This window comes from Moschus berezovskii, chromosome 28, assembly GCF_049115385.1.
Source record: "Moschus berezovskii isolate FMDL1 chromosome 28, NW_MosBer_1.0, whole genome shotgun sequence".
Taxonomy (NCBI): Eukaryota; Metazoa; Chordata; class Mammalia; order Artiodactyla; family Moschidae; genus Moschus; species Moschus berezovskii.
The window spans coordinates 6,147,976-6,160,710 of record NC_142487.1 but is presented as its reverse complement, the minus strand read 5'-3'; the positions used below and the strand labels follow the sequence as shown (position 1 = coordinate 6,160,710).

At 38.0% G+C, this 12,735-nt stretch overlaps 1 protein-coding gene across 2 annotated transcripts in view; it reads left to right on the top strand.

Moving 5' to 3' along the window:
• Window positions 1-12,735, top strand: part of MYOM1 (myomesin 1) — a 123,879-nt gene that overhangs the window by 12,983 nt on the left and 98,161 nt on the right. For both annotated transcript variants that reach the window (XM_088833416.1, XM_055417149.2), the window contains exon 3: window positions 12,078-12,215. In XM_088833416.1, coding sequence (XP_088689542.1) covers window positions 12,078-12,215 — 138 coding nt within the window. The remainder of the gene's footprint in view (window positions 1-12,077; window positions 12,216-12,735) is intronic.

Genomic DNA, 12,735 nt, shown 5'->3' with positions numbered 1-12,735 from the left:
TCCTGCCCACAGTAGAAGAAAAGATGGAGGCTGGGGAGTAGATGATGGGGCGGCCCTGAGAAATCCCCGGAGGTCTGGATGGCCCTGTGTGCCAGCTCCTCAAGCCAAGACCTTGTCATGGGCGGGGTCTCTCGTGCCAGCTCCCAACACTTCCTTCCACAGATAACGAGGCCCAGAAAGACAGGCTTCAGCTCTCTGCCTCCTCTGTTTTGTTCTACTTTGAAAATACTATCCATCAGTCTCTTTTGCAGGCTAAATACAAGTTTAGAGGATATAAGATACCCCAAAATGGCATTAATCTTTTGTAGGCAGGTGAATCAGGCTGTGAGAAGGAAGACATGTCCCCTTAAGGAGTAGGAATAGAGTGAGAAGCCAAAGGTGGAGGAAGGGCGGTGCAGTCACCTCCCAGCACCCGGAGGTGAAACGGTAGCTCTGTTCACTGCTGGCTGAGCAGTGGGTGTAACTGAGCCTCCCCACGGAGATCCCCAAGCTCTGAGAGCCCAAGGGAACCAGTGGTGCAGACTTGATCTTTTCCACACCAGCCTTTCTGGCTGAAACAAGAGAAAGCAAGAGCACCTCAAAGGAGGATCCAGCTAATAGTTGATTAATGCTCAGTGCTCAGTCCCTCAGTCATGTCCAAGTCTTTGCGACCCCATGGACTGTACCCTACCAGGCTCTTCTGTCCATGGGATTTTCCAGGCAAGAATACTGGAGTGGGTTGCCTTGCCCTCCTCCAGGGAATCTTCCCAACCCAAGGTTCTAACCCAGATCTCCCTCATTGCAAGTGAGTTCTTTACCATCTGAGCCACCAGGGAAGCCCATATACAGCAGTGCCAAGTTGTAAATATATATGGAGAGGCAGTTTTACAGGAAAAATGGTAGAAAAATAAAAATGAGTTCAGCTCTATTGTGGCCACTCAGTAAAGTCTAGTGGCAACGTATAGATAAGTCAGCAATGAAAATGGAACTTCTGTTTTCAAGCTTTTGCAAACACCTCTGTGTCATGCTGGGATGACCTACCCATCTTTCAATGTCCAGCTCTTCCACAAAGGCTTCCCTGATAGCCCCAGACAGAAATTGTCTCCAAGCCTGTAAATTCAACTTTTGTTTGCTCTGCTCCTTCTGCTTATCTGCCTGCCTGCCTTCTGTCCTTCCATCCTTTCTCCTTTGATTGACGTAATACAACACATCAGGCTGGTAGCATTTGCCACCCTACTAGACAGTAAAGGTCTCAGAAAACAAGTCTTTAATATGTAATCTTCATATTCCCTTCCCACACCAGCATCAAGCATAGAATTATGCACACAGTGGATAAAAAGTAAGTTTTCTGTTGAATAAATGAAATTATTATGGCAAGTTAAGGCTTTCTGTTTGAAATCTACCTTCTCTTGCACCTTTTAAAATATCAGTTTGTCTGTGTACTAAGTTTATGTTTAACATTACAAGAAACAACTTAACTCTATTCCAAAGCAATTATATTATTTTACATTCCCATACCAAAGTACAGGGATTCCAGCTTATCCACATTAGTTATTTTCTATCATTCTTTTAGGTATGTGGTGGAGTCTCACTGTGGTTTTAGTTTGCACTTGCTTAATAGCTAATGATGTTGACCATCTTTTTAATGTGTTTGGTAGCCATTTGTGTACTTCTTTGGTGAAATGTTTGTTCAAATCTTTTGCCCATTTTTAAATTGGAATTTTTTTGCTTATTATTGAGTTGTCAGAGTTATTTAAATATTGTGTATATAATTCCTTTCTCAGATATATGTTTGGAAATATTTTCTCTCATTCTGTGCCTTGTCTTTTCATTCTTTTAACAGTATCCTTCAGATACCAGAATGTTTACGTTTTGATGAAGTTCTGTTTGTCACTTTTTTCCTTTTTTATTCATGCTATTGGTGTTATATCTAAGCATAATTTGGCTTATTCAACATTACTGTTGTTGTTGTTGAGTCGCTAAGTCACATCTGACTCTTTGTGACCCCTGGACTACAACACGCCAGGCTTCCCTGTCCTTCACTATCTCCTGGAGTTTGCTCAAACTCATGTCCTTTGAGTTGATGATGCCATCCAACCGTCTCATCCTCTGTCGCCCCCTTCACCTCCTGCCCTCAATCTTTCCCAGCATCAAGGTCTTTTCCAATCAGTCAGCTCTTTGCATCAGGTAGCCAGGGAGCTTCATAGAGTTTCTCTTATCTTTTTTTTTCTAAGAGTTTTATAATTTTAGCTTTACATTTCAAAATATCCATTTTGAATTATTTTTTTTGTATGTGGTGTTCAGTTCTAAATTCATCCCTTCACATATAGACTATTGTCATAGCACCATTTGTTGAAAAGACTATCCTTTTCTCCTTAAATCATTTAGGTCCTTTATCAAAAATAAATTGATCATGTATGGCTGAGTCCCCTCACTGTTCACCTGAAACTATCACATTGTTAATCGACTATACCCCAATACAAAATAAAAAGTTTTGAAATAATAATAAAGAAAAAGAGCTTTGGAAAGAAAAATGTCAATTGACTGTAAATAATAAGGTTTATTTACAGATTCTCAATTCTGTTGCATTGATCTGTATGCCTGTCCTTAGGCTAGTACCACACTTTCTTAACTACTGTTGCTTTATAAAAAGTTTTGAAATTGGTGGATGTAAGTTCTCAAACTGAGTTCCTCTTTTACAAAAAATGTTTTGCCTATGTAGTTCCTTCATATTCCCATATAAATTTTAAGATCACTTTGTCAATTTATACAAAGAGAAAAGTCTTCTAGCAATTTGATAAAAATTCTGTTGAAAACATAAATCAATTTTGAAAAATATGCCATTTTAACACTGCTGACTCTTTCAGTCCATGAACATGGATATTTATTTATTTAGATTTTTGTTTCACTTATCGTATGAGGTTTTGTAATCTGCAGTGTAGTTTTGTACTTCTATGTTAAAATTTTTCCTAAATATTTCATTCTTTTTGATAGAATTGTGAGTGGAGTTGTCTTAATTTTATTTTTTCATTGTTCACTGCTAGCAAACAGAAGTGTAATTGATTTTTGTGCTTTGATTCTGTATCCTGTGACCTTGCTGAACTCATTTATTAGCATTAGCATTTGTGTGTGTATGTGTATTCCTTACCATTTTCTATATACACGGTTATATCATCTGTAACTAAAGTTAGACTTGCTTTCCAATTTCTCAGTTTAACTGTTGCCTCGACTATTCTTCGCTGTGCTGTAAACTTCAGTACAATATTGAGTAGAAGTGGCAACAGCAAGTATCATAGCCTTGTTCCCCATCTTAGGAAGAAAGGATTTAGTTTTTTACTATTAGATATGATACTAGTTATAGATTTTTCATAGATGGCCTTTATCAGATAGAGGAAGTTCCCTTCTATTCCTATTTAGTTGAGAGTTTTTAACATGCAGGAAAACTGAATTTTGTCAAAATTTTTTTGCATCTATTGAGATGATAGTGTGGTTTTTGTTCTTTATTCTATTAATATGGTGTATTACACTAGTTGATTTTCAGATATTAAATCAACCTTGCATCCCTGAGCTAAATTCTGGTTGGTTTTATATGTTGCTGGATTCAGTTTACTGATATTTTGTGAAGGATTTTTGTACCCATGTGTATGAGGGATATTGGTTTGTAGTTTTTTAAAAAATTATAATGTCTTTGGCTTTGATATCAGGTAATACTGGCCTTATAGAAAATGTTGGGAAGTGTTTCCTTCTCTTCTGTTTTTTAAAAAACATGGAAATGATTGGTTTGTTTCTTCCTTAAATAGTTCTTGTAATTTGTCAATGAAACCATTTAGGCCTGGGCTATCCATTGTGCATGGAATTAAAAAAATATTTATGTATTTATTTGGCTGTGTTGGCCCTGGAGAAGGAAACGGTAACCCACTCCAGTATTCTTGCCTGGAGAATCCCATGGACGGAGAAGCCTAGGAGGCTACAGTCCACGGGGTTGCATAGAGTCGGACACGACTGAGCGACGGAACGGAACGGACGGACGGTTGGGTCTTAGCTGTGGCACATGGGCTCTCTAGTATGTGGGATTAGTTGCTCCACAGCATGTGGGATCTTAGTTCCCCGACCAGGGATGGAATCTGGGCCCCCCGCATTGCAAGGTGGATTCTTAACCCCTGGACCTGCAGAGAAGTCCTTGTGCATAGATAAATTACTAATTCAATTTCCTTATTTGTTATTGATCTGTTAGGATTTTTAATTTCTTCTTGAGTTAGTTTTGGTCATTTAAATCTTTATGGGAATTTTTCCATTTCATTTAAGTCATCTAATTTTTTTGGCATAAATGCATTTGTCATGTTTCCTTGTGATATATGAGAGATTTGCTTTAGCATTTCTTGTAAGGCAGGTCTGCCAGCAATGAATTCTCTATCTCTGTCAATGTCTTTACTTTGTTTTCAGTTTTGAGTAGTGGTTTTGCTGGATATAAAATTCTTGATTTAGTTTTCCCCCCAGCACTTAAATATGTCATACGAATGTCTTCTGGGATGTATAGTTTCTGATGTGAAGTCAGTCATTAATACCTTGTTCCCTTGTATGTGATGAATCATTTCACTCTTGCTACTTTCTAGTTTTCTCTCTGGCTTTGGCTTTTGACAGTTTGACTATGATATGTCTACATGTGTATCTCTTTGGGAGTATCATACTTGGGTTTGTTGAGCATCTTGGATTCACAGAGTACTATTTTTACGCAAATTTGGGGGAATTTTAAGTCATTGTTTCTTCAAATATCTTTTCCTGCCCTTTTCCTCTTTCTCCTCTTTCTGGTACTACCGCTACTCAGATAGTGATATATTTGATGTTGTCTGACAACGTATTTTTTCTTCATCCTTTTTCTGTTTTTTTTTTTTTTAGATTAGATAGTTACTATCTTCAGCTTACCTGATAATTTTATTCTTTTATGTAAAATCTTTTGGGTCCCTTTAATAACTTTTTGATTTAAGTTATTGTACTTTAAAACTCCAGAATATCCATTTGACCCTATTTCACAATTCCTATCTTTTTATTGACCTTCTTTCTTTTTGAGTCATTATTGTAATACTTTCCTTTAATTATTTAAACATGGTTTCCTTAATTAGCCTTTGAATATAGTTCCTTTTTTTGTAACATATTTCTAATTACTGTTTTGAAGTCTTTGCTAAATCCAATATTAGGGTGCACTTGGAGACAATTTTTATTTACTGCTTTTTTTCTTCTAGCGTGCGTCACACTTTCCTATTTCTTGTCATGTCTCATAATTTTTTTGTTGTTGAAAATAGGGCATAATAGATAACATATTGTAAAAATTCTGGATTCTGAATTTTCCCCAAATGTGTTGCTACTGTGTTTTGTTTAATTACTTGCCTAAACACGTTTATAGGCTCTGTTTACTCAGCACTGTTACTGCTGATGTCTTTGTTTAGTGTTTTAAAAAATTATTATTCTTATTTCTAAGCCTGAATTCATAGGGATCACTTGGTATTTGCATAGATTAATGACCTGTCAATGAATGGTCAGACATCTGTGCTCAAACATCTTAAGACAGTAAAGCTTCCATCCTCTGGCAATAGATCTGTGTACCTGGGTGTGTGTGTTGGGGAGCATATTTGAAGTCCAGGTCATTTTAAAATGTGTATACCCTGGATTTGTTTGTCTCTAGACTCCCTTTTCTCTTCTCTGCACACACAGGCTTACAGTCAACCAATCATATGTGGTTAACCTGAGTCCTTTCTGGTTTTTTCCATTCAAGCACATGGAGAGAGCTTATGAAGGCCCCCATGGTGGTCTTCTTTTTCAAATCTTCCTGTTATATCTCTGAGTGATCTGCCCATCTGCTGCTTATTCCAACCATGACTGTATCCTAAGACTCACTGAGCTGCTGGTCTTCCCTTGTTTGTTTGCTACTTAGGTGGCTAGTGTTACTCGGTGTTGCTGGTTGTGGAGGTTTATCATGCTCTGCTCCAAATCAGCCCCTCTGACAGTGAATATTAAGAGTTTCTCACCTTTTCCCACCTTAGTAGAAGTACTTTATAGATTGAGCTTGGGGTGGGGGTGGGAAAGAACTAGACAAGCATGTCACACAGACTCCCACTATTCAGACTCGAAGCTCCGTATCTTTTCATGAATAACCACGTGTCAGTGTAGTGTGTGCCTGTGCTTGATTTTCAGAGGCCTGAATGGGTTGGTTTTGACAATTGTATCCAGGTTTATCGCTGCTTTTTTGGAGAGAGGAACTGCTGAACTATTCACTCCACCATACTGGAAGTCCCACCTCTGCATTGGTCATTCTTACTAGCTCCTCAGCTGATTCTGATATGAAGTCAGGGTTGAGAATCACAGAGATAGGGTATGGTTACAGGAGGTTGAATCTTGATTTCACCTCATTCAATAAACACTTATTGAACACTATCAGGCACTGGACACAGTGCTGAGGATATAAATGTAACTTTTAGGCCATTCCTCTCCTTGAATAGTCACAGGAGTGGGACAGATAGAGAAGGAACTCAGTAATGTAATATAATCATGAGCATATGTGGGTGGGTGGTGCTGGGTTTGGGAGCAGTGTCAGCAAAAGACAAAGCCTACAGCTCATCATTTTTTTCTAGAACATGCTGATAAGTTGTCATAATTTTTTCAGAAAGTAATATAGACATTAAGTGGATCCATACTTAACATAAGCAGGCATAGTTACTCATCCTGAGGAACTAGGACAATTTTTCACAATCACATGATGATTATAAACATGACTTTGAAGAACTAGCATTTGACTTCATGTAAAGTTTAATGACCTTCTTAATGCTCTATTTCTAATTGGACTGTGATAATTTCATAACCTCTATGTTCTGTGCTGTGCTTACTCTCTCAGTCGCATTCGACTTTTTGCGAGATGTGAATAAATTCAGGAATAGCTAATCGACATCAGAGTCATTATGGGCAGTGTGACATGTCGTGGTTTCCGAAGCGGGGAGTCATGAAGGCAAGCCAAGGAAGTGTAGGAAGATATATTAGCACTTCTGTATTTAAAAAGATTAAATTTGGCCCTGAACATTTTTCTATTGGTTGAAATTTCATAAGGTGAGAATATTTATTCAGAAATATATGTATAACATTTATAAATAGACAGACATATATAGGTAACATGATCAAATATGTTTGGATGGAGAAGACTCAGACACGAAGTTGAAGGCCACTGGTTTAGAGGAAAGAACACTAACCTACATGGGTGCTAGTTCTAGTTCACCTACCGACTTGCCAGGTGAACCTGGGCGAGTTACAAAGACACTCTAGGTCTTCTACATCTATAAAGCAAGGAGGGTGGTGTAAATGTTCCTGAGATCTCTTCCAGTCCAGTGATTCTGTAGTAGTTTTGTTCTTGCTTTTCCTGTCAAGAATAATTATGAAGTTGTACGAGCAGAAGGTTATGTTGTTGTTGTTCAGTATTTGAACTGGATGAAGTGCAAGTTTATTTCTGAGTCCCTGGAACATTTCTAGACTGTGCTTTCTCCTGGGCTACATTCCTTCTCTGTGGTGCTGCTGGTCATAGATGTGATGATCAAACAATTTAATGAATTGTTTAATTTGTCCTTAAATTCTACTAACTTTAGGCGTATTAACAGAGGACATACACAGTTAGTAGTAGAGTAGATGCACCTAGACGCAGTTACAGATGCGTGGGTGCACGTGTACTCACAAATTAATCCTTACCTACAGTTTCAAAACTTACCTTACTTTCAGGGACTTCCCCGGTGGCTCAGTGGTAAAGAATGCACCTGCCAATGCAGGAGACATGGGTTTGATCCCTGGGTCAGGAAGATCCCCTGGAGAAGGAAATGACAACCCACTCCAGTATTCTTGCCCGGAGAATCCCATGGACAGAGGAGCCTTGAGAGCTACAGTTCATAGGGTCACAGAGTCAGACACAAGTTAGCAACTAAACACAATAGCTTATTTTCACTGCCTTCATAAATTGAAATTCAGAAAGAATCAAGATTTAAGACGTAAAGAACATTAACTATAGTTTTAATAGTTAAAAGAACATATTGATCCATACATATCAAACTTTAAGTGTCTACTCAGAAACTGACTTTTGAGACAGGATTATTTTCAAAATTTAGATGCAACTAAAAGCCCAAGAGGTTCAGTCAGTTCAGTTCAGTCGCTCAGTCGTGTCCGACTCTTAGCGACCCCATGAACCACAACACGAAAGGCCTCCCTGTCCATCACCAACTCCCGGAGTTCACTCAGACTCATGTCCATCGAGTCGGTGATGTCATCCAGCCATCTCATTCTCTGTCGTCCCCTTCTCCTCCCGCCCCCAACCTTTCCCAGCATCAGAGTCTTTTCCAGTGAGTCAACTCGTCGCATGAGGTGGCCAAAGTATTGGAGTTTCAGCTTTAGCATCAGTCCTTCCAATGAACACCCAGGATTGATCTCCTCCAGAATGGACTGGTTGGATCTCCTTGCAGTCCAAGGGACTCTCAAGAGTCTTCTCCAGCACCACAGTTCAAAAGCATCAATTCTTCGGCGATCAGCTTTCTTCACAGTCCAACTCTCACTTCCATACATGACCATGGGAAAAACCATAGCCTTGACTAGACGGACCTTGGTTGGCAAAGTAATGTCTCTGCTTTTTAATATGCTATCTAGGCTGGTCATAACTTTCCTTCCAAGGAGTAAGCGTCTTTTAATTTCATGGCTGCAATCAGCATCTGCAGTGATTTTGGAGACCAAAAAAATAAAGTCTGACACAGTTTCCACTGTTTCCCCATCTATTTGCCATTATTTTCAAAATTTAGATGCAACTGAAAGCCCAAGAGGTTAGCAAGCCTTTATTTAGCTCTTTGATGTAACTTCAAAGAAATTCAAATTTAAAAAGAAATTTAAATTTTATATTTTCTATTGAACTCCTTTAAAAACATTATTTGACTTTAAAATTTGATAGAGTAAGATGTTTGGAGAAGGCAATGGCAAGCCACTCCAGTACTATTGCCTAGAAAATCCCATGGATGGAGGAGCCTGGTAGGCTGCGGTCCGTGGGGTCGCTAAGGGTCGGACACGACTGAGCGACTTCACTTTCACTTTTCACTTTCCACTTTCACTTTTCACTTTCCACTTTCACACATTGGAGAAGGAAATGGCAACCCACTCCAGTGTTCTTGCCTGGAGAATCCCAGGGACGGGGGAGCCTGGTGGGCTTCCGTCTATGGGGTCACACAGAGTCGGACACGACTGAAGTGACTTAGCAGCAGCAGCAGAGTAAGATGTTAGGTTTCTGTGTTTTTGGGTCATAACAAAAGAGACAATTGATGGCTTTTCTTTGCATAATTAGTTACACGATTATTGCATAGTCAGTTTCTTAAAACTTCATCTGATTGAGTTTAAAACAATCAGATTAAGATGTCTTCTCGGTCATCTTTGATAAATGACTTAACATTACCAAATAGTCTGTTAGCACAGTATTTTAACATTTAATCCTAAATACACTTTTTGTTAGCTTGAAGAAACTTTAGCAAGCATAGCAAATGTTTGATATCTTCTAAGTACTTTGGATTTTCTAAATAATACTATATAATATATAAAATCACAGTGCTTTTATGAAATCTTTTGTTCCAAATGAAATATGACATAAAAACTAATGATAGTCCCATAAATCTTGACTATAAAATTCAACTATTAAAAATTGTCTGCTGTGATTTACCTGTGAGAATAGAATAATCACATTCTGGCACATTATATGCTTTGTTTGAAAGATTTATCTTAAAGGAAAAAATGACTGAAAAAAATAAACAATACGACAAAAAGAATGACAAATCATGACTTTTATTTTTTAAATGAAGGATAATTGATTTACAGAATTTTGTTGTTTTCTGTCAAACATCAGCATGAATCAAGAACTATGTTATACATATGTCCCCTTTTAATATAAGCAAATATTGAAAATATGCTCATGAGGATATGAGTGTAAATAGTAGAATGAAAATAAATAGTAAAAAGAGAAAAATAGAGAAATGAGAAAAATTAGAAAATGCAAATGTTCTATAAAAAGAAAAAAAGAAGCTCAAACTCCATAATAAATTTTATTTTGTACAGTAATGGAATTAAAGGAGTGATGGAAAATACCACTTTAAACTTAGACCTGTATTAGCACAGCCTGTACTTTGTAACTCACTAGGGGTTTAGAATGCAATCATTTTGCTGTTGCTTGGATCAGTCACTGAGGAACAAATTTCACTAAGCCTTCCAACTGGTAAGCAATCCACAAGCTTGAATTCAAGGTTCTAACCTTTAGTGTTAATGCTGATCATAGAATAAGAGCTACATGTTCACCCTGGGGGAGGGGCAGTTAGTGGGGGAGGAAGAGGTCTGTCATTTCCATGCCACCCCTCCACTCCAGGAATTAAAGCCTGCAGCCCACCCTATACTCCCAGGCCCAGAACCACTGTATTCCCAGGGCTTCCTAGAAGCCCAGGAGTTCTGTGTTGCTTGCTTAGCAAAGGATAAGTTTATTTGCATTATTGTGTATCCATTTTGTACTATGTATACGCACTGTCTTCTTTTGATCTAAGTAATCCCTGCTTTTCCTAATGTTTTTTAAAGACTGAGAAACAATCAAGGTTTGGACTCTTTGGAAGGTTTCTTCTGTTTTAACCAGGCAGCTTGGTTTTTCCACGCCACACCATTCACACGCTTCATTTTCTTTTCAAATCTTCTCGACACTGCGGACCTTTTTTTAAAAAAAAATTATTTTATTTTTAATTGGAGGGTAATTGCTTTACAATATTGTGATGGTTTCTGCCATACATCAACATGAGTCAGCCATATGTATATATCCTATATCCCCTCCCTTTTGAACCTCTCTCCTACCTCCTTCCCCACCCCAACCCTCTAGGTTGTCGCAGAGCACTAGCCTTGGGTTCCCTACATCATACAGCAAACTCCCCTGGCTATCTATTTTACATATGGTGACGTATATGTTTCAATGCTATTCTCTCAAATCATCCCACCCTCTCCTTTCCACACTGTGTCCAAAATTCTGTCCTTTATGTGCATGTCCTTTGCTGTCCTGTGCATAGGATCATCCCTACCATCTTTCTAGATTCCATGTATTAGAGATCTTTTTAATATTAATTTTCAATTTCAGAATCCATTCAAGTCTATAGGAAAATTGCAAGGGTCATAAAGAGAGTTTCTGTATGATTTCTTATTGTGACTTTCTGTCATTACAATGGAGAGAGAGACCTTTAACCTGAGTCCATGGATTGACTTCAGAGAGTCCATGGATTGACTTCAGAGAGTCCATGAACTCCTGAAATTTATGCCAAATTCTGCATTTGAATGAAAATGAATTTCATTTCATCCAAGAACTATATAGATTAAGATTGAACTTTTAATGTCATCAGTCTTTTTCTCTACTTGTCTTGTTTCCTACTCTAACACATTTTTTGCTTTATTAGAACAATAGCTGCCTCCAAGCACCCCTGGCACCAGTGTGCATGGGTGGACTTTTGTGTGTACTACAGCATTATCAAAAGGTTCTTTATCAAATCTGTAACTTTCCAAGTCATTTGATGCTGTGTATTCATCTAAAATATATTAATTCTGTTGTTTAATGAGCTCAATGTTCTTTCAAATGGAGTCTGCTACAGTATACAAAAACCTGAAGTTCAACCTCAAGGCCCTGCTTCGGAGTTGCCTGGGCTCTCAATACAGAAAATTTGCTTTATTTTTGTTTATCAATCCTCTGAAAGCATTTGGATGCACAATGTATCCAAACCATTCATGTAGGCTGCCTACATTTCCAACATAAACTTAACAGCAAAGGGTATTCGGAAACATTACTAAAGCACAGCTGCTTTCCCCTGAAACTTTAATGAGTAAAAGCCATGAAATTACTACAGACCTATTTTTCTTATGTCTGGATAGAGTGCATTATGCAAGGTCATTTTCACTCTATTTTAGTTCTAAAGATAGAAGATAATTATAACATTAGCCATCTAGGAGTCTACGCAACACTCCTAAATTTAAAACTTCTAAACATTTTAAAAATTATTGACTAACATTAGGGTGTTTTTTGTCAGACTTACAGATTCCAGTCTGATGTTAGATTATTCATCCACGTTGAGCCCCCAAACAAAGAGAGCCAAGAAGAGCCTTCTCTCTGGAGAGGAGAAAGAAAATCTGCCAAGTGGATACATGGTGCCTATTTTCTCAGGACGGTACGTATGGATTCTCTCCCTGGATCTGATTTTTAGAAAGTGGAGAGAGACTTCCCTGGTGGAACTATTTAAAATTAAGACTCCATGCTCCCAATGCTGAAGGCATGGGTTTGATCCCTGGTCAAGGGACTAAATTACACATGCTGCAACTAAGAGTTTGCATGCCACAGTGAAGATCAGGGGTCCTGCATACTGCAACTAAGACTCAGTGCAGACAAGTTAATTAATTAATTATTTATAAAAAGAAGTGGGGAATAAATGTTTCCAGGTAGTAATAATAATATCAGCTATCATTTCTTGAGCATTTACTTTGTACTGGTTGAGAAAGGTCTGAGAACCTTGGAACTGTGCATAGTGGGAGATGTGATCATTGTAAAAATGTTTGCCATCACATAGGATGACTGTATGACAACAGAGATTATGCTTAGAGACTTATTTCTAATTAACTAGTTGAAACTAGAAGCAGAGTATTGGATACTAGTGATTGGACACTATATACAGTTGCTATAGTTAGGGCACA